The sequence below is a fragment of the Anastrepha obliqua genome, chromosome 4 (assembly GCF_027943255.1).
Source record: "Anastrepha obliqua isolate idAnaObli1 chromosome 4, idAnaObli1_1.0, whole genome shotgun sequence".
Classification (NCBI taxonomy): Eukaryota; Metazoa; Arthropoda; class Insecta; order Diptera; family Tephritidae; genus Anastrepha; species Anastrepha obliqua.
The window spans coordinates 24,967,473-24,993,219 of record NC_072895.1 but is presented as its reverse complement, the minus strand read 5'-3'; the positions used below and the strand labels follow the sequence as shown (position 1 = coordinate 24,993,219).

The following is a 25,747-nucleotide window of genomic DNA, read 5'->3' as shown; positions in this document are numbered from 1 at the left end:
AACCAAAAAAAAAGTTGATTTTCAAACAAATACGAGTGCATATGTGTAATTGTGTTAGAGTTTCGGTCACGCCCCAGCAAAACCTGCGTGCATATGTGTTTGTAACATTCAAAAAAATGTAATTGTGTTAGAGTTTCGGTCACGCAGGTTTTGCTGGGGACGCTCATAATAGCAACCGCGTGTGTATTTTTATATTCGTAAATATTTTCATTTTTTAATATTTACCGCAATTATGCCGAAAAATAATGCAGAAAAGTGTCGTGAATATCGACAGAAAAAAAATCAATAAATATCATCACGGAATTCATTCACGAAAATTTAATAAAGTATACACCAGAAGTATCGCGGATACTTAGAAAAGATTACAATAAAGTTCCAATGATTTTAAGTGGCGATTTTAACGTAAATTTTGCATTGGACACAGCGGTTCCTTTAATTGACGTTCTCAATACAACATTCAATTTAAAAATGTGTAACAATCGCACTGAATCGACAACACGATCAAAAACAACCATTGACGCGGTATTTCAAAGACATGTTGACAACATCGAAACCAAAGCATTTGTATCATATTTTAGCTATCATAAGCACCTCGTATCATTTGTTGAAATTGAAAACATTGAGGATGAATAATAATAAAATGAAGAAAATAAAATATGAACTTTATAGCAATATTATAATGAACCTATAATTATCCCGCTCCTAATGCTGCTTTCGTCTCATTCTCTCTCAGTTTGTTTTACGGAAGGTTTCACTTCTATCGCGTCTAACCGTTAGACTGGTATTTTTTTTTTTGTTTTCTAGTTTCTCAATACTTTGCTTTGAAAATCAAACGTACAGAACATTGTTGTTGGTCTAGTGCTACCACCTTTAATGCGCCTTGTTAGTAAATGTTTACAATTTCTTATTCATTTATTTTGCCGACTAGTGTTTGCAATCCAGTGTTGTGTACCTGGTAATAAGAACTATGTTAGAAAAATAACACACGCTGGCAGTGCTAACATGCGAACTAGTCCGCATTGCATTACATATTCAGTAGGAAGTACGCTAAGTTCATACCCAATGCTTATTTCCATTTTTCAAACCCTTTTACAATAGTAAGTTGGTTAATCATATTTGATAATTTGTTATCTACTTAGATATGATCTTTTTGAATAAGACATACATATAATCTGCCGCTGTTGAAGTCGACAGTTGAGAGTTGTGAGCAACACTGTGAACACTGCTTTTTGTCACCACTCATCCCCAACTACCCCGAAAATCGATATGTTATGGCTGGTGGGGAAAGTAGTTGGAAAAATGTTCAACTTAAAGTGGTGCGAGCTTAAAATTTTGGAAAATAGTTAAAATTTTAATTATCATGTGTAGTACAGTGTTATCCTATACATATTTTTTAGTAGTTTTTCATTTAGTAGTAGGATGTTACGCCTCTATTGGCGATCGTACACAATTTTTCCACAATTGTCGTCAAAACTGCGAACGACAAAACTGCAGTGCTGGTACGATAAGAATACAGTGGAAGAAATGAAGTTTAAAATTTTATGTACATATTTCTAAATTGCAACTTGATATTTTTTTTTTTGCATACAGATGGGATTGAGATTCAAGAGCAGGCCGTAAAGTATTATCAACAGTCGATTTTTGACAAGGCGTTTGCATGGAATTGTGCAGACGAGTGCCAATACGGTTGTATGTGGCGTACAGTGGATGCTTTTGAAGAGCGTGGTTGGGATGTGCCACAGTTTTATGGAAAGGTGAATAACTTTTTGTACTATAAATCATTATAATTTATTAACGTTTTCCATTTTAAAATTCTTAATAGTGGCCATTTGTGCGCTTTCTCGGCATGCAAGAACCGGCTTCGGTGTTGTTTTCTGTATGTAATTTGGTTGTGCACATTCGTATGTTGCGCCGCTTTCGTACTGAAGTGCGTCCGGATAGTCCATGCTTTAAGTTATGGCACATATTCGCATTTGTAAGCGAAGATGTCAATTTATTTTTCCGTTTTTTCACAATTCTACAATAACAACAAAAATGCTTTCAGGTGTGCATAAACGGTTGGATATGGTCGATAGTATTTCATACAAGGGATTTCCCCGTGACGGAATTAATGGATTATGCTTTTGCTTATAGTATTATACTTGTTTCACTTTATTGTATGGTCATGCGGTGAGTTGGAGAGATTATGAAAAATGATTTAATAACAAAAAAAAAAAAATGTATCCCAAATTCAGGATGTTATATCGTCAGTCGCTGATATTACGTGGCTTAATTTCATTAATATTTCTGTCGTTCTTCGTAAATTACTTTGCGTACCTGAGCTTAGGCAAATTTAGTTACTCTCTGAATATGACAACAAACATTGTTACTGGTAACGCAAGTTCTTTGTATCAACATAAACTGTTTTACTATCAATTCATTATTTTGATGTACATAAAAATTTGTTAATTTTTCATTTGTAGGTGCTTTATCTGCGCTGGGTTGGTTTATTTGGTGTTATTTGGAACGTCAACGGCGACCACATTATCGAAAAATTATACGGTTTTATGTACTCTTCGGTATGTCTATGAGTTTAGAACTATTGGACTTTCCACCAATTTTGTGGCTACTAGACGCACACGCTTTGTGGCATTTGACAACAGTTCCAGTCATTTCGCTGTTTTATGAGTAAATACCTAATAGATATTATTCACTAACTACAACGAATTGATTTCTAATTTTTGCTCTAGTTTTGTAATTGACGATTGCCGCATTCTACGTAAGGAAAAGCAATTTGAGAGCGAAAAGCTTGGCAAACACATCTGATGAGTTCACGTTTAGGCTAATTATTACAATAATAATTTTGTGATTATGACACGCTGCTTTTTTCACATAACGGGATTTTAGTCAAATTTTATTCTACAAACTTAAGAAACAAAGTCGTAAAAGTATTTTTATTACATATAATTATCATGTATCAAATTTTTTTAATAATAAGTATAAAATACCACACTTTCTACATTTGTCCGCATTGTGATATTGTTACTGGTAGTTTGGGTTTATTGTTTGGGCCAGTGGGTACATTTTCAATTTTCCGCATTATTAACAAACCATCGAGCACACGACCAAAAACAACATGCTTGCCATCGAGGAAATTACACTTGGCACAAGTGATGAAAAATTGGCATCCATTCGTATCTTTTCCACTGTTCGCCATTGATAGTAGACCAGGCGAATCGTGTTTTAGGGTAAAATTCTCATCGCCGAAAGTTCCGCCATAAATACTCATTACACCAGTACCATCACCCTAAATATCAAGAGCCGTTACTAGCATAAGTTATGTTACATCTCTAGTGATTACTTACATGCACGAAGTCACCACCTTGAATCATGAAATCTTTGATGACACGATGAAAGCTTGCACCTTTATATCCCATGGGTACATCGTCCGGCCGATATTCTCCCGTGCAAAGTTGACGAAAATTCTCTGCAGTTTTTGGCACCGTGTCCGCGAAGAGCTCAAAAATCATGCGCCCGATTTCCTAAACAACAAATATAATATTAAATTTCCACACCGCGCGCTTTTCCCCCCAACATCTTACCGTCGTGCCAACAGATATGTCAAAGAAAACTACCGGATTATTGGGGTTTCGCAGCTGTGATTGAATTTGATTCCAAGTAGGCATATTTTGCGTGTAAAGTACGTAAGTACAAAAAATGTTAGATTCGTTATTAGTCGTATTTGCTTAAAATGTGGAAGAATAATATACGACGAATTGGCGTTTGTTTACGTTGAGAAATGTCAAATGATAGCGACCGGCTGCAAGTGTCTACTGTCATTTCCTCGAAACAGCTGTTTATAAAGCTTATTTCCTTCCGTGTTTAGTTTACGCATTTTGTTTATGAATTGTGTGAGGTAAAATCGAGTGATTAAAAGTGTGACAAACTATATTTTATTACTAAAATTACTGCTAATAATTTGTAAGTATAGTAAATTCCTTAAAATATATAAATAGAGTGCAAATTGTGTGCGCGTTTACGATGAGTGCTATTAGAGCTTAGGGTTACTGCCCGACTCATGTAAGAATTTCGGAATATAGTTTTAAATGGCAAAAAGAGTATGTTGCGAAAATTGTGAACACAAAAGCGAAAATGTTTCAAGTACCAGTGCATAACGCATAAAGCAAGAGTTAGGTGGATTTACCAATGACGGCGTTGCTTGAGAACGAGGGAACCTATCAGCCTCGAAACCAAAATTTTGTTCGTGTACTTTTTAATTTTCAGGTCTGTTTGCGTACCTGTTGGTTTGTTGTAATTATCACAGAAAGTTTGTGCTGGCTTGTGTCAATGAGTAGGCAAGTAGAATGGTAGAAATTTGAGTTGGTGGTGAAAATTTGGGTTGGCTTCCCATTGCTACCACGATAAATTTGCTTATAATGTCTAAGTGCGTGGATTGAAAAATTATAACACACAAATCTAGTCACTATATCAACCTTTCGATTTATAGCACTTTTTATAAATTATCATTAAGAATTAATAGCAATATTTAACGTTAATGCTTAGTTATTGCATAAGCTTGAAAAAATGCCCTATTACAGGCGCTTATATCACTTAAATACAAACACAGAAAAGTAACAAAATCACTTATAAACATTCTTTATTACATTAAGATTCGATTTAAAGCTATTTTTACTAAATAATAGTTCAAATTCTATTAAAATTCTATTATTACAAATGTTCTTCAAAACGTTTGTAATACCGTGCAAAATAAATGTGCGGAGCGAACTGTCAAACGAACGATGAGAGAGAGAAGAACAAAGCGAAATAAGAAAAACCCAGTCAACCAAAAGGGAACACTTCTTTTATTGTTATTTCTATTATTTATAGGAGCGCTTTTTTGATTTCAAATATACATATTTATATATAACAAAAACAAATATTTTTACAAATACTGAAATCGTGCGATTTTTAGTCCAAATTTTCGCCTGCGGCGCTTTTTTGATTTCAAATATACATATATATTACAAAAACAATTATTTTTACAAATACTGAAAATTTGGAATAAAAATCGCGCGATTTTTAGTCCAAATTTTCGCCTGCCGCTTTTTTTTTGATTTCAAATATACATATATATTACAAAAACAATTATTTTTACAAATACTGAAAATTTGGAATAAAAATCGCGCTATTTTTAGTCCAAATTTTCGCCTGCGGCGCTTTTTTGATTTCAAATATACATGTAGGTATATGTATTACAAAAACAAATATTTTTACAAAAAAAAAAAATTTTTATAAATAGTGAAATAATGCAAAATCGGACAATTTTCGACCTAAATTTTCGCCATCAGCACTCATAACTTTTACGATATACGAAATATAAAACCTAATTTAAATGCTTGCTCGGTTGACGACTGCTGTATACTCTTCTCTTCAACTGTATTTCAGTACAAACTGCAAATGCGGTCGGAAAAAACCTAATTTTTAAACTTCTTCTGGGGGTTCCATAGGGACACTAGGAGGTTGGGACTTTCACAGTTATAATGGTGTGACCTTGCTCTTTCTAATGGGCGTGGTGGGTGGTGCCACGCCCCCTCCCTCGCCGCCCCCATTCAAATATATCGTGGTAGTAAAGGAAAGTTTTGTCCTCCTTATTAATTTAAGATTTGATTTAAAGCTTTTTTTACTCAATAATACTTCGAATTTTATTAAAATTCTATTATTACAAATGTTCTTCAAAACGTTTGTAATACCGTGCAAAATAAATGTGCGGGGCGAACTGTCAAAGGAACGATAATGAGATGAGAATAATAGAAAATTGTAGCTTTTAAAAGAGTTAAATTAACTTTTGGTCTTTGATAAATCATTATTTTCAAAAATTGTGAAAATTTGGACTAAAAAATTGCGATAAAACAATATATTCACCTGCGGCGCTTTTTTATTTGGAAATGTACATATAAAGGGGTTTTCAATTGGCGCGGGTCGATTCTGGCGCCCTGTGGCAGCCATTTTGGTTTGGTGACATCTGTCAAATCTTTTTTTTATTATTCAGTTGTTTATGTCAAATCATCATGGCAAGTTAAACGATTGAACAGCACGTTCAAATGATAAAACTTTATTATCAAAATGAGTGCTCATTAACGCAAACGTTGCGCGCATTGCGCCCATTTTTCGGTAGACGTGGTGGCCCTTCCAATTTCTTATGGCCCATATTGAACCATATGGACCTAGACGACATGTGGTTCCAGCAGGACGGCGCTACGTGCCACACAGCAAACGCCATTTTATTCTATTTCAACATCTACCCACCCTTATTGAAAAACCCTTTACATTACAGTATTGGCCAAAACTAAAGCACCCCCCTAATGGCATTTCAAATAATGCTAAATCTCTCAATCAAACATCTTGAAATATGGCATATATATATGTCATGTGTTTCCTTGTTACTTAAGTATTTATAAAATATAATACCAAATATACAGCGTTTTGGTTATACTGAAAAAAAAATTTAAATGTTCATATTATTTAAAAACTGAATGGTCAAACTAAAGCAACGTGATAACGTCTTATAATTCGATTTAACAGGCTGCATTCACGAAAAAATGTGTCGTTACCTTGCTCATTAGTGTTACCTTGCTCATTAGTGTTACCTTGCCCATTGCCGTTACCTTGCTCATTGCCGTTACCTTGCTCATTTGTCGTTACCTTGCTCATTGCATTGAATGAACTGCAAGCGAAACCGCGGAACGAACGACAAAGCAAACAAAGCAAACGAACGGCAACGTTCGACATCTTGCTCTCTCCTACTTAAGTGAGCGTATATGTGTATGTATATGCGTATATGTACATATATAATATAAATTCACGTATTTGTATTTGCATATGCCTTCTTATTGATTATTATTAATTTGATTTACTTGAATAATTTAAAATAAAACCAAGTTTGTTAATAATACCTGTTGTTTTAATGTTATTATTATTTTTTGACGTGATAACGTCTTATAATTCTATGTAGCCGGCTGCACGCACCAAAAAATGCGTCGTTATCTTGCTCATGCGTCGTTACCTTGCTTGAACAGCATGTTATGTTATGTTATGATATGTTATGTTATGTTATGTTATGTTATGTTATGTTAATGTTAACTCATTCTCTATATCCATACAAAATATCTATCAAACAAATAAAATTAAAATTTCCTTTTGAAAAATGCAACCATTCAATCAGTATTTTCTTATGACGTTATCACGTTAAACTATCGTCAGTAAACCGACTTTACAGACAACCTCTTTTTTTTTCTTAACTACGGCTTTGTTTTGTTGTTTTTAAGTTAATTTCTCTTCCTAACGGTATTTACAGCTGAGTCAAAGTTCGTTAGAATAATTTGTGCAAAATACGTGCGGATTTAATAGGACAAAACATTTCATACGGGAAATCAGCAAATATGGCCAGAAATGCGTATTCAAATGAATTTAAAAATAAAATAATAAGTGATTGGCAAAGTGGTTTATTGCGACACAAAATTAGTGAGAAATATTCAATAAATAGAAGTGTAATATCGCGACTTATAAAAAAATTTGAACAAACGGGTTCTATTTCTGCAATCCATAGTGGAGGAAGGCCACGAAAGACTACACGACAAGACGACTCCACGATTAAAAGAAAACGATCAGAAGACGAGCAGTGGAGGCCGGACTTTTCAGTCGACGACCTGCTAGAAAGCCATTTATTTCCGCCAAAAACAAAACAGCGAGACTCGAGTTTGCGAAATTGCATATTAATTGGACAGTTCAAAAATGGAAAACTGTATTATTCTCTGATGAATCCAAATATAATTTGAAACATTCAGATGGAATAAGGCGAGTAAGAAGGCCAAAGCAACAGCGACTAAATCCGAAGTATTGTATCGGAACTACCGAGTAGGGTGGGGGGAACCTTTTGGTCTGGGGTTGTTTCTCTGGCCAGGGTATCGAGCCTATTCATCGAATAGAGGGAATTATGGACCGTTTCATGTACACAAACATCCTTAAAGATGTAATGCTACCACACGCTGAGGAGGAAATGCCACTGAGATGGAGGTTCCAGCAGGATAATGATCCGAAGCATACCTCTAGGCATTGTAAAACGTGGTTACAGCAAAATGCTATAGAGTTCTTAGACTGGCCAGCTCAATCTCCCGATCTCAATCCCATTGAGAATTTGTGGGAGATTGTATATTAAATTCGAAAATTAATAGGGAAAATTGCAGCACAAAGGAAGCCCTGTTTGAAGCGGTTAAAGAAGCCTGGTACAACATTTCTCCGGAAATTATTAGTAATCTAATATCTTCTATGCCAAAAAGATGTTCTGAAGTTATCAAAAATAATGGGTTTAGTACAAAATACTGAAGAATAAAAACAATTATTTTCGCTTTTAATGGGGGGCGCTTTAGTTTTGACCAGACAAGTTTTGAATAATATTAATATTTTTTTAATTTAATTTTTAATATAAGAAATTTTGAAAATTTTTTGTTATGTTTATTAATCACCAAGATAATAAGAAGAAACAAGGTGTAAAAGTAAGTAATATTCGATGTTGTTTTATTGAGTTATTTGACATGCCATTAGGGGGGTGCTTTAGTTTTGGCCAAAACTGTATATATGTTACAAAAAAAAAATTTTTATAAATAGTCAAAATTTGGAATAAAAAATCGCGCGATTTACATATATGTATGTACATATGCTACGTACATGTACTTATATACATGTTACAAAAATGAACAAAATTTTATAAAATAAAAGTTTTATAAAAATAACAAACTTTTTTTGCCAGCGTCACTTATATATTTTACGATAATACAACATTTTCATAAATACGAGGGGTGCCTTTTATATGTCGGGATTTGGCAACCCTGGTGTTGCAATCTGGCAACTGACAGCTGTATTGCAAAGTTCGACATTTTTTGGCTTTTACGTACTCAGAACGTTTTGAAATACCAGCGCTATTTGTGTTGTTTACAGTAACTTAAAAGATTCATCTCGGTCCAAAAATGGAATTAAATCGTGAACATTTTCGAGCGATTATTTTTTACAACTTTCGACGTGGATTAATTTAGCAACATTGCATGGATGAACTTAATTCATTTTTTGGCGATGAAGCTCCATCAAAGACCAGTGTTTATCGATGGTATGGTGAATTCAATCGTGGTCGTAGTTCAGTCCAAGACGAATTTCGTGAAGGTCGTCCAAAATCAGTTGTTGTTCCGAAAACCATTGATGCTGTGCGCGAACTGATATTGCAAGATCGTCATGTGACCTATCGTGAGATTGAGACAATCTTAGGCATTAGTGGGACCAGCATACATTCAATATTACATAACCATTTGACTGTCAAAAAAATTTGTTCGCGTTGGATCCGACACAACTTGTCAATCGCTCAAAAAAAGGCTCATTTCGATTGGTTCAAGGAAATGCTCAAAAAATACGATCGCGGGGCTTCCAAACACGTCTATGACATCGTGACAGATGATGAATCATGGATTTACGCGTATGAGCCCGAAAGTAAACAGCAGTCGACTGTATGGGTGTTTCAAGATGAGCCAAATCCAACAAAAGTTGTTCGCGCACGAAGCACTTCCAAGCAAATGGTCGCCTGTTTTTTCGGAAAAACTGGACATGTCGCAACCGTACCACTAGAACAACGCAGAACAGTAAATTCTGAGTGGTACACTACCATTTGTTTGCCAGTTGTCTTCCAAGAAATTATCGCCAAAGACGGATCACTCTTCACCAGGACAATGCGAGCTCTCACACATCGGCTCAAACAACTGCATTTTTGAGCACCCAAAACATCGAATTAATGGGTCATCCGCCGTATAGTCCTGACTTGGCATCGAATGACTTTTTTTTTATTCCCGTATGTAAAAAACAAACTGAGAGGTCAACGTTTTTCCACACCTGAAGAAGCGGTTGCGGCATTCAGAATGCATGTTTTGGAGGTACCTCATTCAGAGTGGCAAAAGTGCTTCGACAATTGGTTCAAACGTATGCAAAAGTGTATAGATCTTCATGGAGAATATTTTGAAAAACAATATAATGATTTTCGATGATTAAAATTTGTTTTTGTTCTCTAATCCCGACATATAAAAGGCACCCCTCGTAGTATGAATTAGAAAACCTAAGTTAAATGCTTGCTGGGTTAACAATTACTTTATACATTTCTCCTCAACGACATTTCAGGGCAAGATGCAAATACGGTCGTAAAAAACTAATTTTTAAACTTTTCCTGGGGGTTCTAGAGGGACCCTAGAAGGGTGGGACTTTCATCGTTATAATGGTGTGACTTTGCTCCTTCTATTGGGCGCGGTGGGCGGAGCACACCCCCTCCCCCACACCTTCCGCCCCCCATCCAAATATATCGTGGTAGTAATGGAAAGTTTAGCCGAAAATTTAACATTTCCGATGGGTCAATTCGCAACTTTTTAATCCTCGATTTGTTTAAAAGTTACTTGGATCCAGAAGAAGAGCACCGAGTTAAACTATTAAAAATGCAGCGATTATATAGAAAATACTTACCTTTGCTGCTGCTTGCCTTTGCTGCTGCTTGATTTTGCTGATTGCTTCTGGAACTTGCAATGTTTTAGCAGTTATATTAGAAAAATGCATCAAGCCAAGCTTTACAATTTTTCCTGAGAACTACCCCAACTGCTGGCATGGAAGAGCTTTTAAATTTACAAGAGGAAGCTACTATGCAATCACTCTCTTTTCATATAAAAGAAAAACTTAAACCAGTAGATCCTACTGGACACCTCAATATCTTGAGTAGGGTTCAACATGCCATATGCATAACACTGGCGAATGACCACACGGAACTCGTACTCAATTTTACAAAGATAACCTTGTATCGGTTATCTTCCCGTCTAGGGAAGAGTGACACACTAACCCAACATGGCTAAATGATGGCTCACAAAAATGGTACACAGATGGTTCCAAAACGCTCTAACAAGTAGGAGCAGGAATAATGAGGCCCAGAGCACACAATTCCCGAACACTAAGTACAGATACAACAATTTTTCATGCGGAGCTCTTCACCATAATGGACACAGTGGAATTCATATCCAAAAGAGGGTTCGAAAAAGTAAAAATTAAAATACTTTCGGACAGCCAATCGGTTCGCAAAGCCTTGAATAGCTTCACATTCAAGTCAAAAGTCCTAATAGGGTGTACAATGCACTCAACAAACTGGCCACTCATAATCAGGTCTCACTGATTTGGGTACCAGGATATAGGGACACGAAGGAAACGAGAAGGCAGACTTTTATGCCAAAAAAGGAACAGAAGGGCTATTTATTGGACCAACCTCATTTTTCGGCTTTAACAAAAATAATACAGGGTGGCTGATGAATTTTGCTACATTAAGAAACTCAAATAACTTTTTTTTTAGTGTATGGAATTCATTTATTTTTTTTTCAAGTTGAAGGTCATTAAATTTTATTAAATGTAGCTTAACTAGTTTTAAAAATAATTGAATTTAAATGCCCCCCATGCTCGTTGACACAAGTGCGGCATCTTAGTAAAAAGTTGTTCATTGCTGCTTTGAGAGTTGCGACAGGAATAGCCGCAATTGTTGCCCGAATGGATTGTTTTAGTTCATCCAAATTTGTTGGCTTTGTTTTATAAACTTCTTGTTCACATAAACCCCACAAGAAAAAGTCAGGTGCAGTAAGGTCAGGCGACCTGGGGGGCCAACGAAATTCGGAGTTTCTTGAAATCAGTTTATTGGGAAATTTTCGTCGCAACTCTGTCATAACAGTCTGGGCTATGTGAGACGTTGCCCCATTTTGTTGAAACCACACAGAGTTGAAAGGAATTCTCTTTCGGCGTAGTTCTGGATAGAAAAATTCTTTCAGCATTTTCAAATAACGGTCTCCAGTAACCGTAACGGTGTGACCATTTTCTTCAAAAAAATAAGGCCCGATAATACAGCGTGAAGAAACCGCACACCACACTGTCACGCGAAGAGGATGCAATTCCGTCTCGTGGAGTATCTGTGGGTTAGAAGTACTCCATATTCGACAATTTTGTTTGTTCACATTGCCGTTTAAATCGAAATGGGCCTCATCAGACATGAAAAGGCAGTTTAACATGTTTTGGTCTTCTTCCACCATTTGCAGGATCTTCTGGCAAAATTCCAAGCGAATCGGCAAGTCTGCTGCATTCAGTTTGTTAACCATTTGAATTTTGTAGGGAAATAAGTCTAAATCTTTGTGCATTATTGTTTGCAAAGACTGTCGGCTGACACCAAGTTGAGCAGATAAGCTTCTTGTTGAAACCCTTGGATTGCTTTGTATAGCTGCAGCTACAGCAGCGGTCGTTTCCTCCGTCCGAACTGGTGGGTTTCGATGATAAGGCCTTCTTGCGACTGTTCCTTGCTCAGCAAAATTATTCACCAGTCTCATCATGGTCCATCTGCTCGGGGGATCGCCGCCAAACATCCGCCTGTACTCTCTCTGTACCAAAACTACGGACTCCAGTGCGTGATAGCGGCGGACTATCCAAATTCTTGTTTGCGTGTCCTCCCTCCTAAGGAGCTGGTTCGATTCCTCGGTATACTAAATAATTATAACTAAGTAGTTAGGAGCGCACAATAGGTCAATCTGGTCGCAGTGCTTAAAAGCCTTAGCCTAATTCGTACCACCATTACCATTACCATTAAGTTCGATAATCTAGTTATATGTGAACCTTTTATTGTACAGAACAAAGCCGCTCTGTAATTTAATAATAGGTTCACATGTAACTAGATTTGGGTGCTCCTCTATTGGACAGTCTGGGGCAGTGCTCCAACCTTCTCCGTTACATCAAGAGCTCTGGTTGGCTGGATCTGATATCTGCCCGTTGGAGGTCTCATAATGGTATCAAAATGACGCTTTGGTGATACTTGGGAAATTCTGGGGGAACGGCAATGCAACTATGATGTGTCTGCGGGTCCCGTTCAACATCAGCTTTGCCTGGACCGCAACCAGATCCCGGTTTAAAAGCTCTATAATGCAAAATGATTAATACAAGGTGAAGTCCAAAATAAACAAGACTGGCGTCATAAAAATGTTTTTGATGGTGCCATCTTTTTGTAATCAGTTAGTGCGTTGGAAGTTACATCCCTAGCTGACATTCGATTCAGTGGAAGCGAAGTTATTGCGTCTAAAGTGTCCGTATGTTTGTGTCATCGGTGCAAAAATGAGTTTCGAACAAAGGGCTAATATCAAATTTTGTTTTAAAATCGGTAAAACGTTTACCGAAGCATTTGAATTGATGAAAAAAGTTTGGGCTTACAAAAGGTCTGTGCACGTTTCATTCCGCACAACAAGTTAAGGGGGCGGTAGGGTCACAAAATCGAAATTTTTTTTCTTCACTCATCTTATAGTAAATCATTTCAAGAATGTTGTGTCAAAATTTTAAGTGGATCGGAGCAGAACTCTCAAAGTTATAGCCTTTGTAGGCACTCTACCTCGAATGCGGAGCATACTTTAACGTCATACTTTAACTGAAAAATTCGACTTGTTTAGTTTCAGATGATTCTACGACGAATGCCGATTGGCACCACAGAGCACCTCTCGAAAAACATATCTCCTCCGTCATGGGCTTATTTGTCAATATTTTATTATTAATATTTTTTAAAAACTTATTGAAAAGATGTACAATAACATGATTTTATTAAAGTATCTTAAGCCATATTTCTGTAAAAAATTCAAAAAAAAAGTGTTTTTTTTAGCGCTAAACCCTACCACCCCCTTAACTGAGGACCAAAAATTGCACAGAATTCAACATTCGAAAAACTTCACTAAAGAGGCGAGAAAATACGAGAACTTCCTTTACAACATTGTAACTGGTGATGAAACGTGGTGTTTTCAACATGAACCTAAAACTAAGCGTCAGAGTGTCGAATGGAAGGCCCCAGACGAGCCACCACCCAAAAAATCGCGTTTGGAGAAGACAAAAATCAAGTTTATGCTCATTTGTTTTCTCGATTCCAAGGAGTTCGTGCCAAACCGTCAATGCAATTTTCTATCTTGGCGTTTTGAAGCGTTTGTTGCATCGCATTCGTCGAGTTCGCTCTGAACACCGCGAAGGAGGAAGCTGGCGCTGATTGCATAATAATGCACCGTCTCAGCGATCCACTCTTGTGATTGATTTTTTGACTGGAAATCGCATTTTAATCATCAATCACTCACCGTGTTCACCTAATATGGCTCCCTATGACTTCTACCTATTCGGAAAATTTCATTTGGCCCTGAAAGGAAAACGTTTTGCATCCGTAAAGGCCATCAAAAGACTTGCTCGACATCCTGAAGGACAGTCCGGATTCCGGTCAATGACCTGAAACACTCTTTCGAAAAGCTTTTAGATCGCGCCGCAAAACAGTGTATCGAGGCCAGAGGGGACTGTTTTCAGTCGGAATTCACAGAGAGAACGTAGGTTCGAATCTCGGTGAAACACCAAATTAAGAAAAACATTTTTCTAATAGCGGTCGCCTCTCGGCAGGCAATGGCAAACCTCCGAGTGTATTTCTGCCATGAAAAAGCTCCTCATAAAAATATCTGCCGTTCGGAGTCGGCTTGAAACTGTAGGTCCCTCCGTTTGTGGAACAACATCAAGACGCACACCACAAATAGGAGGGGGAGCTCGGCCAAACACCCAAAAAGGGTGTACGCGCCAATTATTTATTTTTTTTTTATAGGAAAGTTTTTCAAAAAAACACACGTAAACTTCAAAAAAATGCATAGAATTTTTATTTAAATCGATAGTACAGTCCATATAATTTAATGTTTGAAGATTATTTCATGCAAATGTTGACCGCGACTGCGCTTCAAATGGTCCATCCGCTTAGTCCAATTTTGGCATACTCTTTCCAATGTTTCGGCCGGTATCTCACATATAAATGCTTTAATGTTGTCTTCCAATGCGTTAATTGAAGCATCCTTGTCAGAATAGACGTGAGCTTTAACATAACCCCACGAAAAATAATCTCAAGGCGTTATATCGCACGATCTGGGTGGCCAATTGACAGGTCCCGGACGTGAAATAAAATGTTCACCGAACTCGCCTCTCAACAAGTCCATTGTTACGCGTGCTGTGTGGCATGTGGCACCGTCTTGCTGAAACCACAGGTCATACAAGTCAAGCTCTTGCATTTTGGGCAAAAAAAAGTTGGATATCATTTCACGGTAGCGCTCACCATTCACAGTTACATTACGATTCGCAGCATCTTTGAAGAAGTACGGTCCAATGATACCTCCAGCCCATAAACCGCACCAAACTGTGACCTTTTCTGGATACATTGGTAGCTCTTGCAATTCTCCTGGCTGATCTTCACTCCAAAATCGACAATTCTGCTTACTTACGTACCCATTGATCCAAAAATGAGCTTCGTCGCTGAACATAATTTTTCGTTAAAAAAAGTGGATCTTCGGCCAACTTTCCAAGAGCCCATTCACCAAAAATTCTGCGTTGCGGTAGGTCGTTCGGCTTCAATTCTTGCACCAGCTGTATTTTGAAAGGCTTCACACCTAAATCCTTTCGCAAAATTTTCCACCAATTTGATGTCCAATAATGTAAATTTGGTTCTAAATTTAGTCATAATAGCCCGAATAGCCGCTTCAGTGGGTCGATTAAACTGACTATAAAATGGAGGAAGCGCGCGATAAACTTTCTTAACAGAACACGCATTTTTATAATAAAATTCAATGATTTGCAAGCGTTGTTCGTTTGTAAGACGATTCATGGTTAAATTATAGACCAAACTGAAGATGTTTGACAGTGAAACAAAACACGAAACGTGCGTCAGCTGTTTAAACCAACTGTTTAAAAAGATAATAGATAAAAAATCACCCGTTATATATATAATTGGCGCGTACACCCTTTTTAGGTATTTGGCCGAGCTCCTTCTCCTATTTGTGGTATGCGTCTTGATATTGTTCCACAAATGGAGGGACCTACAGTTGCAAGCCGACTCCGAGCGGCAGATATTTTTATGAGGAGCTTTTTCATAGCAGAAATACACTCGGAGGCTTACCATTGCCTGCCGATGGGCGACCGCTATTAAGAAAATGTTTTTCTTAATTTGGTGTTTCACCGAGATTCGAACCTACGTTCTCTCTCTGTGAATTCCGAATGGTAGTCACGCACCAATCCATTCGGCTACGGTGGCCGAATAAAGCTAATTTTGCACAAACAAAAAAAGAAATGTGTTTTCTTTGTTAGGCGCCGAGCTTTTCAGCCCATGTATTAAGTCGTCAAACGTCAAAGGTTTAGGTGTAGTTTTGATTTCACAATTTTTTATTATTACAAATTTTATAAATACAAAATTAATAGAAAATAATAAATATCTAGTACATTCACATACATTTTCGCGTATAAATATTTGCTAGTACAGCGCACTATTGGCATAGCCGTATTAACATTTACATATACTGGTATGTATGCTCGTATGTGTGCACTACCCGTGGGACTTAAGTATGTTTTTGAATTCATCGGAAAATAAATAAATAATTACAGCTATATGAGTGCACTAGAACCGAATGTAGATCAATAGGAACACGAAGTGAGAGAGTGATGATGTTAATGAAGCTGCTTGCTACCGCTAGCTGAGCGCTAATACCAGTAATAGCAGTGCAGTTGCGTTACGTGTTAATTTTTAAACTAAATGCATTTTCTTCGTTCATAACTAAGCCAACGTCACTTACATGCATATATGTATAGTGACGTCATAAAATCGTTTTCGTAAGACCCAATTTTAAGGCCCTACAGTGTAGTTTATACTATAAAATTAAGGTTTAGCTTTGCATTCGTCACTTAAAATATAAAATTTAATACTATACATTGAATTGGAGGTAATTCGAGCTGGAGCTGGAGCTGGGCGTATTCCCATATAATAATAATAAGAATAAGAATAATAAAATATGTATGTATGTATGTATGTATACATTTTGTGTTGGTGCCTAATGAACCGGCGCCCAGCGCCTAGGCCTCTTGATGCTTTAGCTTATGGTTTTCTCTTCTCATTTCCCCACCTGCATACCCCTGCAGGTTTAGTTAATTGCTAGCCTCGTCAGCGTCCACATCTTCAATACCCCTTAATTTATTTTGTTCCGCTGTTGCTTTCATAAGACTTTGCATCATCGTATTAGAGTCCACAACCAAAATTGGTGTACAGCCATCCTTGAGATGCTCGTTTTGGCTATCGTACATTTCGCGGGAGATACTGCGTGTGAAGGAGAAGCGCAAAGATTTGGTGCGTGTAAGCTTCTTTTTGATTGGTGGTTTGCCAATGATAGATTGCGGTTCCGAGACGACCTTCTCTTTTTCGGGTGTAGGTGAGAGCGCAGGCACATCGCGCAGAATGTCATCGGCGAAAGCTTTAATCACTCCCCAAGCATCGGCTGGAATGTCGAAAAGAAGAAATTAGTTTTTGTTAGAAGAGTAGCAATAATTCTATTTTGTTTTTGTTAGAAGAGTAGCAATAATTCTATTTTGTTTTTGTTAAAAGAGTAGCAATAATTCAATTTTTTTTTTTTTTGTTTAAGTCAAACTTTGCATTGCCACTCTTTAAAAGTGTGCTTTGATCGTTTGCTACTTACTTATATCCTTCTCGGTCGCATGTTCGTACGTCACGCAGAAACGTATCACATATTTGCCATTCACCATCGATGGAATCATATGCATTTTCCCCGAGTGATTGATCTGTGCCAGCAGCTCTTGATTGTATGTGTCAGCTGCGCGCATACGGAAGCACACCAAACCCAGGTACACATCGTTTCTCACCTCGAAACGATCATCTTTGCGTACGAGCATTTCGAATTTCTTCGCCAATGCCATGTGATTGCGTATGTACGCCTGTAGTCCCATGATGCCATACGAACGGAATACGAACCACAGCTTGAGTGCACGAAAACGACGACTCAGCGGTATGCCGTAGTGTCGATAGTCTATCGCCTTTTCGTGTTCATGCTGCAGATACAGTGGATTCACATTGAGTGCTGTCTTCAAGCTCATCACATCCTTCACCCACATGGCGGACGTATCGAAATTGGTCAGCAGCAATTTGTTGGGGTTTGTGTTGAATGAGTCTGCATACTCGAGACCTTCGGAGAATTTGCGCATTTCCGGCAAAATAAAGGAATTGCCCGCATATGCGCCATCCACATGGAACCATACATTCGGCAATTCTCTGCACACTTTGCCGATTTCTGTGAGATTGTCAAAGGCACAAGCGCCTGTCGTGCCCACGGTGGCGACTACGAAGAATGGCGTTAGCCCAGCATTTGCATCATTTTGCATCGCTTGCCGCAGCAAATCGACACGCATGCGTCCACGTTCATCAGCCTCAATAATGCGCAACTTTACGAGTGCCATTTTAGCTGCCTTCTCGACCGAAGAATGTGCCTCCTTGCTGGCGTACGCTATCAACTGGGGCAAGAAGACGCTTTCGTGTATCTCGGAGCACATGCCTTTCAGCTTTTGGATGGAACGCGAACGTGCAGTAATCATGCAGACCAGTGTGCATTCGGAGGCGGAACCTTGTAGAGCGCCACCGCCGCGACTACCGGGTAGATCGCTAATAAAAGATTTCGGCAAACCAAGCGCCTTGGCATACCAATCGAGCACTATGGTTTCTAGTTCTGTGGAGGCGGGGCAGGAGGCCTGTAATGGCGTGACAAAAAAAGAAATTTAATATACACACACATACATACGTACATACATATGTAAAGGGTGATCAGATTAGAGGTAGCGGGTTTTTTTTACAGATCACGCGTGCCTGCTGTCAAACTAAATATAAAATTTTTTTCAGTATTCATCGACATTTCATCATGGGGAGACTTACGCCTCAACAACTTTTACAAATTGCGCAATTGTATTACGAAAATCGACGCTCTGCGAGAAGTGCTCATCGCGCGCATAGGCGAACTTAGCGATGGTCAGCCACGAGACTCATTTTTAGCTTAATGGCTACGTCAGTAAACAAAATTGCTGTATTTGGGCCATTCAAAAACAGCCCTTACATCCATTGAAAACAACTGCTTGGTGGGTTGAAGGAATCATCGGTCAACATTTCTTCAAAGATGAGGCAGGCGCCAATGTAACAGTGAATGGTGAACGCTATCGCGCCATGATAAACGACTTGTTGATGCCGGAAATGGAAGACGGTGATCTCCACAGCAGCAAATTGGTTCCAACAAGACGCAACATGGCGCTACTTGCAATACAGCTCGTGAAACAATGGTTTTACTGCGTCGTCGTTTCGGTGCGCAATTCATCTCTCGTCTGAGACCAGTGGATTGGCTACCCAAATCTTGTGATATCACACTTTTGGACGTCCTAACGTATGGCGCAGAAGCGTGGACGATGACAACAGCCGATGAAGTGACGCTTGGAGTGTTTAAGAGAAATATTCTGCGCAAGATTTTTGGACCTTTGCACGTTGGCAACGGCGAATATCGCAGACAATGGAACGATGAGCTGTGTGAGCTTTACGACGACATAGACATAGCTCCGGCAGCTACGTTGGCTGGGTCATGTCGTCCGGCTTTGAAAGTATGCGATACGGTACCAGCTGGTGGTAGAAGAGGAAGAGGAAGGTGGAGAAGGACTTAGTTTCACTTGGTGTGTCCAACTGGCGCCAGTTAGCACGAGAAAGAAACAACTGGCGCGCTTTGTTAAACTCGGCCAAAATTACGTAAGCGGTTATCGCGCCAATTAAGAAGAAGAGATGTAAAGTTTAAATGTTTTGTGGATAAACCCTCCCTCTCCCTGCATCCCATCGGTCTTTCTCTTTCACCACACCTCCTTCATAAACGGTATCACAAAGGACGCATCCGTTTTTCTTCGTCCAAGTGTGTTCATTCCTTGGGCAACCATACCAATCTAACCCTAACCTGTGGATAAACTAGCTTCGATTGAGGCATTGGCAGCCAACATTACTAAAATTATTCACGAGGTACTGACCGACCGACCGAATTCCTCAAGCGAGCCATTCAAAATTGATGTTTACGGTTGGCCGAATTACGGCGTAGTTGCGGCCAACATTTAGCGGCAGACTAAACGCCTACCCACTGACAAGTCCGAAAAGAAGACTGTCAAACTTTCTACTAAAACTTGGAAGGAAAGACGTTCGGTTGATGGTCGGTATCATTACAGGACACAACCCATGGGGTCAGCATATGGCCACCATTGGAATCGTTGAGGACGCAGTGTGCCTGTCATGCTTGTAGGAGGCGGATAGCACTAAGCACTTTCTCTGTGAATGTCCTGCCTTTGCTAGAGCACGGCTACGAGTTTTGGGTACCGATGTCGTGAGCACGGGAAATATTTGTTCTCTCAAACTGGAGGATATTTACAGATTTGCCAAAGAATCTGGAAAATTCTCACAGGACTAACTATCTCTATCTCTGTATCTATTCTTTCATATCTCTTTCTCTGATACTTCTCTCCTTCCCTCCTTGACTATCCACCCCCTTTTCTGAGCTTTAAATACAATGGGCTTTTTAGCCTGAGCCACCAAATCTCCTGGTGCTCCATGGCTCGACCTTTTAAATTTCAATTTCAATCACCTACCCGGTCAGAAATCAAATGGATTAACGTAACCAAGTCAAATATCTTGTCGAGGCCCTATGCTTCCGAGAGGAGTGAACAAGGAAAACAAAAAAAAAAATCTTTAAAAATTAAATGTCACGAATGGTTCTACGCAAAAATGATGAAAGATGGCCGAATCAATTTGAATTTTCGTGGTTTTATTTCAATTTAAAATCCGATACCTCTAAATTGATCACCTTTCACTTCGAAACAAGCGTAAACTGCAAAACTTACCCATGAGAAGCCGATTGAGCCGATCGCAGCGCTGAGCATATCACCCAAAATCGAAGGAAAGGAGTTGCCTGACGGGAAGTATGCAAAAAATTTTGGATGATTCCAATGTACCACACCAGGCATCACTTTTTGCTCGAAATCAGCCAGCACATCTTCGAATTTTTCCGGTTTCAGTGGCGCCTTGGCTGTAAACAAAGAAACGAAGAGAAAAATTTGGTTGGAACTATCAAACACATGTCGATAAATAAATAAACAATTAGTAACTAAATTTCATCAAGACGATTGGCATTGACCATTGCAGTGATTTAGATGTGTGTGTGTGTGTGTGTGCATGCACATATTTGTATACATTTTTATTTGTATTTGTGTGTGTGTGGCCGAGACAAATGTTTACGCCCACAAATTAAGTGTGCGCCCGGCATGTTTCTACATACATATTTACATACACGCCAAGCATCTTGAACATTTCAATTAGCACTTTCTCAGTGTTCTTACGGCGAACGATATGGCGAATGAGCTAATTGGATGCTAGTATATCAACAAATTGGCAGGTACACAAAACACATGCATAACTACACATGTGTGTATGTGTGTATGTATGTGCGTAGATGTTTTGTTATTTTTGGCAAAGCGCAAAAATCTACAGCGCATAATAAAAAGCGCCTAAAGAGTTGCTAAATACATCAATAAAATTTGCATGAATGCATGAATGAACTACACACACAAACATACATATGTACATACATACATACACACATACATATTTTTCTAAATAAATTTTGCTTTGCTGGCTGGTGGGATTAAGACTGCCGCCATTCCTTTCTTTGGCAGAGTTAAAAAATTTGATAAGTGGCCTTTGTTGTTTTTCTCTGTTGTATTTGTTGCCTATTAATTAGCCACTTATGAAGCGATGTACTATATTTGCGACCACTTACTCATTTTTCTATTTCGCTACTGAGGTGCGCATACTTTTCGCCTCACTGTCGAGTAGCGGCGTGTGGACATGGCAACATTGGGAGCTGTGAAATTCAGTGGCAAAAAATGTGTGATTCAAAGAAATCGAATTGTGTGTCCAGTAGTGATTTGTTTTTTGTTTTTTTTTTTTTCATTTTGAAAACAATACAGAAAACTAAACAAGTAATTTTTGGCTGTCAAATGGCCCACGCAATATTGTCGCCTACTTTCCACGTCTTTGTATTAACAATATTTGATTTACTTTCTATAATTTCTCTGCGTCAACTATTACATTTGTTTTTTTTTTTTTCATTATTATTTTCACCATTTTTTAAATGAATTGCATTCAAAATTTTGTTGTACACGCATAGTTGAGTTTTTGTTGCCCAGTTCAGCGTTTCTTGCCTTACTTCCTAAACGGACGAGACTACAAAATCGATTGGTTTTTACACTGCATCTTTCACACTTCGCTTCGAGCTGTCATTTTGTACTTTTTTAGCAGGTGCTAATTGAGTTATGCACTCGCAATCTGCATTTTTGCTTTACTGGCCTTAGTAATAGCGTGACCCATTCAAACTAGACAGTTTTTGGCCGAGTTTGCTCAACGATTTGTAAGCACTAGAAATGTACATGCACTGCCTTCGAATGGCAGATGTTGTGTTGTTTATGAGCGGCTTTTCCATGGCAAAAGTGTTAACGGAGACTGGTCATAGCGCGGCGTAGGAAGGAAAGCGGATCTGCATGTGAAGGCACCTCGCATGACACTAACCACCTTTTCACATGCTCCTTAAAACTCATGCATCTAACACCCCTCTCCCTCTGGACCCAACCTGTCGAAACAGCAAATTTCATGGGCCTACCTTTAGATGAGTTAGACGAAGATGACCGGTGATATACACTACACTGACAGGGCTTGTATTGCTACAACAACAATAACAACGAAAATGGATTTTTATTTTCTTATTTTCACGCCTTAGAACTCTCAACATTTAACCCTCCGTTGCGCACCCAGGTTTGACCAGACTGGCTGCTTCGACTTTGGACGTGAGTTTAATATATTTCTATTATAGCTAACGACTTGAGCTTCCAGATAACTTCCTAAAATTTAATTTTCTATCGATGTATGGATATAACCATTTAAAAGGGATCTTCGAACAGTATGCAAAAAGGCCAGACTCAGGTGCCCAAAACTGAGGGTGTGCCTAAAGGAGGGTTAAAGTAACAACCGTCCGAGATGCCACTTGCTTGTGAAATACTTCGAAAACCAGCAAGCCACTCTTAAATGGCAGCGTGAGCAAACTTGTGGCCGAAATATGCATATGCAGCGCTTAAAAATTTCTTTAAGGGGGTCTTCTGGTCTCCAGCGAAAAAAAAATCGATTTTTTTTTTTGCATAATTTTGTTGTATGTGTATGCGAGAATACGCCACAGAAAGGATTTTTTGAAAATCGCATTTTTTCACATTTTGCTGGGCACCGAAGTGTACCCTCCTCCGGCCGTTTTATCATAAACTTTATCTTTAAACGCGTTTCCCCGAAAATCGTGTTTTTTAAGCATTTTGGTCACACTTTTCATAGTAGTTATACTCCGATTTCAATGGTTTTGGTCTTAAAAGGTTCGGAAAACTTACCGCTAAGTTTCCCCGTGTACGATTTTTGAAATTTTTTTTCATTCCATTTTTATAACCTTTTAAAGTTCAAAAAATGAGCAAAAAAAAATTTTTTTTGCAAATTGTTGCATAACTTTTGAAAAAAATTAAAAAAAAAAATCTGTCACGGGAAAACTTAACCAGGGCAACTCTGAAGACAACGCATATCTAATTTTTGCTTTCTGATTACCCAGGTGGAAAAACCGTGACCAAAATGGAGACCTGTTTCGTTTGGAGGTGGACGTCTTCAGCGCCATTTCAAGGTCGCGGGTGTTAATTTTTTTCAAAGTCAAAACCATTTTTTAAAAGCCAAGACATGTACCTTTAAAATAAAAAATTTTTTTTTTTTAAATATTCACAGGATTTGTCACAATCAATCCCCAAAAAAACCCTTCATTTCAGGGCCTCGAGACCAGAAGACCCCCTTAAGATGTTAGGTAGGAATTTCCCAAATGTAAATAGAAGAGAAAAGTTATTTAATTTGTTTCTACTAAGTCTTCAAACTAAATGCTTTAATCATTTGTCTCACATGTTGTTGTTATTGTAACAGCATAAACATTCCTCATATTTGGCCGGACATAAATCCGAGTCGTTTTGGTAACGTAGAACCGACTGTAGTGGAAACGATTTGTCTCACATCTCAAGCAGCGGTTAGTAGGTTGAAATGGTGATTGATCCAGAATCCAACTGGCCTCCTCGCTACTAACTCGACTGCTAACTTGTTTAACGGTTATCTACAGCATGACTACATCCAGTCTGGGCGGTTTAAGAATCTTATTCGGTTGTTGACATCTAAGCCAGACAAAAAAGCTCGACTAACATTTAAGTTGATAATCAAACGGTAATCAAGCCCTTAGGCTCATTGACAGTTCACTTAAAATTATTTGCGGCATATCTGACTTTTCTGCCGGTGCATTCCGAATAACTTCTGATCAAGCCGATTTGGGTGCCAGGCAGGCTGCAATGTTATTGCAGAAACATTTTGTATATGGAAGTTATTTTTGATACTAATTATCATACTGTAAATGAAATGAAAAATTACCAAAAACGTTCAATGAAATGAAATAAGGCTCTTGTGGTTAGTGTTGGAGGAAGCTTTTAAGGCTAACCGCAACGCAACTCGCGCAAATGTGGAGAGGAGGTGTCAAACGGCCAGTGTCGGATAGAAATAGCTACCCTGAGACTCAGCATTAAAGTTCCTAGCTTGGTAGCTGTTTGGAAAACGTAATCATCTAAGCATCTTCTTCTCAACTGCGCTGCTTACACGCGGCTTGGCTCCCACTTTATCAACACTTTTGAAACTCTAATGGAAGTGGGTACGAGTATTCGTATAACTCGGCTGTTGTGAGTTTTATTGCTACCATATAGCGGTTCTCTAACTAATTGTGATCATTGCTATACACTTTCCCTAATTTTTTCTTGTTTTGTTTTTAATTGATTTTTTCTTCGCTCCTTATTCTAATCTCATTGTGATTTTCTCTTCGCTCCTTAATCCAATCTCATTGTGTATATATGACAAAATGTGCCCATTTTATATTATATTATATTAAATTCCTATTGTTTCGCGTGGTAGCATAGAACGACAAGGCCATTGCGATTAAAGTAATTTGTTTTTGCTCTCATTATTTACCTGGCAGTAGTGTTTTTAGGTATCCTGGATCCAAAGTTGGCGCCACATCACGTTGTTCAATATTACTGGCATAATCACAAATATAATCCACCATATCCTTGCCATATTTTCTAAATTCTTCGGCATTCATTTTATTTGTTTATTTTTTTTTTTTTAATGCAATTTCTTATTGAACTATTAATACTTTCGAAAAAGCCTTGTGCTTTTTTTCTTTTGTTTATTTTGTACTAATTTCGCTGATAATTGAATTGATTTTTTTTTTTTCACTTCAAACGTCACTTTAATAAAATTCCTTAATTTGATTTGTTGCACTTTCTGCGAAATACTCTTTCTTGCGCGCTTTCGTCACTGCGAGGTATTTTATTTGATATTCACTTGCTATCACTATATCCGTGCTTTGTGTGTGTGTGTGTGTATATGTGTACAAATACACTATTTGTATGAATGGTGAGAACAATATCTTACCACTTCCTTTTCACGAATGACTTAAGCTTTGCCCAACTCAACGTCTTTATATTGCCAAGCATATGAACGAGTACGTTCGGATTGGCGGAGATCGTTGCTTCGTTAATGTGGGCTCGTTCGCTGCTCTGTGTATACAAGTGTATGGTTGAGTATGTATGCAAATTTGTCTATTTGTGCTGCACAATACTCTCCTCAGTATGGCTAACAATGTTTGATTGCCTTTAACGCGTTCGATCTCCT

At 38.2% G+C, this 25,747-nt stretch overlaps 3 protein-coding genes across 4 annotated transcripts; 1 reads left to right on the top strand and 2 right to left on the bottom strand.

The window, feature by feature from the left end:
- Nucleotides 1-1,255: 1,255 nt before the first annotated feature.
- Nucleotides 1,256-2,996, top strand: LOC129245627 (post-GPI attachment to proteins factor 3). Its single transcript, XM_054883914.1, has 7 exons — nt 1,256-1,499; nt 1,591-1,754; nt 1,823-1,975; nt 2,045-2,169; nt 2,235-2,371; nt 2,463-2,667; nt 2,730-2,996. The coding sequence occupies exons 1-7, from the start codon at nt 1,361-1,363 to the stop codon at nt 2,803-2,805; spliced, it is 999 nt and encodes a 332-aa protein (XP_054739889.1). The 5' UTR covers nt 1,256-1,360; the 3' UTR covers nt 2,806-2,996.
- Nucleotides 2,907-3,799, bottom strand: LOC129245628 (peptidyl-prolyl cis-trans isomerase H). The gene is made up of 3 exons (XM_054883915.1): nt 3,582-3,799; nt 3,345-3,521; nt 2,907-3,286 (listed from the first exon to the last, which is right to left on the bottom strand). Exons 1-3 carry the CDS (start codon nt 3,663-3,665, stop codon nt 2,996-2,998), a joined length of 552 nt encoding a protein of 183 aa, XP_054739890.1. The 5' UTR covers nt 3,666-3,799; the 3' UTR covers nt 2,907-2,995.
- A 12,464-nt stretch (nt 3,800-16,263) lies between these two features.
- LOC129245626 (aromatic-L-amino-acid decarboxylase) lies at nt 16,264-25,507 on the bottom strand. Of its 2 annotated transcripts, none has more exons than XM_054883912.1 (4): nt 25,043-25,507; nt 20,812-20,996; nt 17,586-18,648; nt 16,264-17,387 (listed from the first exon to the last, which is right to left on the bottom strand). In XM_054883912.1, the coding sequence occupies exons 1-4, from the start codon at nt 25,170-25,172 to the stop codon at nt 17,041-17,043; spliced, it is 1,725 nt and encodes a 574-aa protein (XP_054739887.1). In that variant the 5' UTR covers nt 25,173-25,507; the 3' UTR covers nt 16,264-17,040. The 2 variants fall into 2 exon arrangements, with proteins under 2 accessions (XP_054739887.1, XP_054739888.1); XM_054883913.1 differs by lacking the exon at nt 25,043-25,507 and adding an exon at nt 21,747-21,941.
- Nucleotides 25,508-25,747: the final 240 nt, after the last annotated feature.

Bases quoted from the DNA above. Each gene is read 5' to 3' on its own strand.
- LOC129245627 (XM_054883914.1), top strand. From the start codon at position 1,361: ATGTGTAGTACAGTGTTATCCTATACATATTTTTTAGTAGTTTTTCAT. The intron at 2,170-2,234 runs GTGAGTTGGAGA...TCCCAAATTCAG, and splicing joins CTTTATTGTATGGTCATGCG to GATGTTATATCGTCAGTCGC. The intron at 2,372-2,462 runs GTAACGCAAGTT...TTTCATTTGTAG, and splicing joins GACAACAAACATTGTTACTG to GTGCTTTATCTGCGCTGGGT.
- LOC129245628 (XM_054883915.1), bottom strand. From the start codon at position 3,665: ATGCCTACTTGGAATCAAATTCAATCACAGCTGCGAAACCCCAATAAT. The intron at 3,522-3,581 runs GTAAGATGTTGG...TTTGTTGTTTAG, and splicing joins ACATATCTGTTGGCACGACG to GAAATCGGGCGCATGATTTT. The intron at 3,287-3,344 runs GTAAGTAATCAC...CTTGATATTTAG, and splicing joins AAGGTGGTGACTTCGTGCAT to GGTGATGGTACTGGTGTAAT.
- LOC129245626 (XM_054883912.1), bottom strand. From the start codon at position 25,172: ATGAATGCCGAAGAATTTAGAAAATATGGCAAGGATATGGTGGATTAT. The intron at 18,649-20,811 runs GTAAGTTTTGCA...ACGCCATTACAG, and splicing joins GCTCAATCGGCTTCTCATGG to GCCTCCTGCCCCGCCTCCAC. The intron at 17,388-17,585 runs GTAAGTAGCAAA...TCGACATTCCAG, and splicing joins TGCGACCGAGAAGGATATAA to CCGATGCTTGGGGAGTGATT.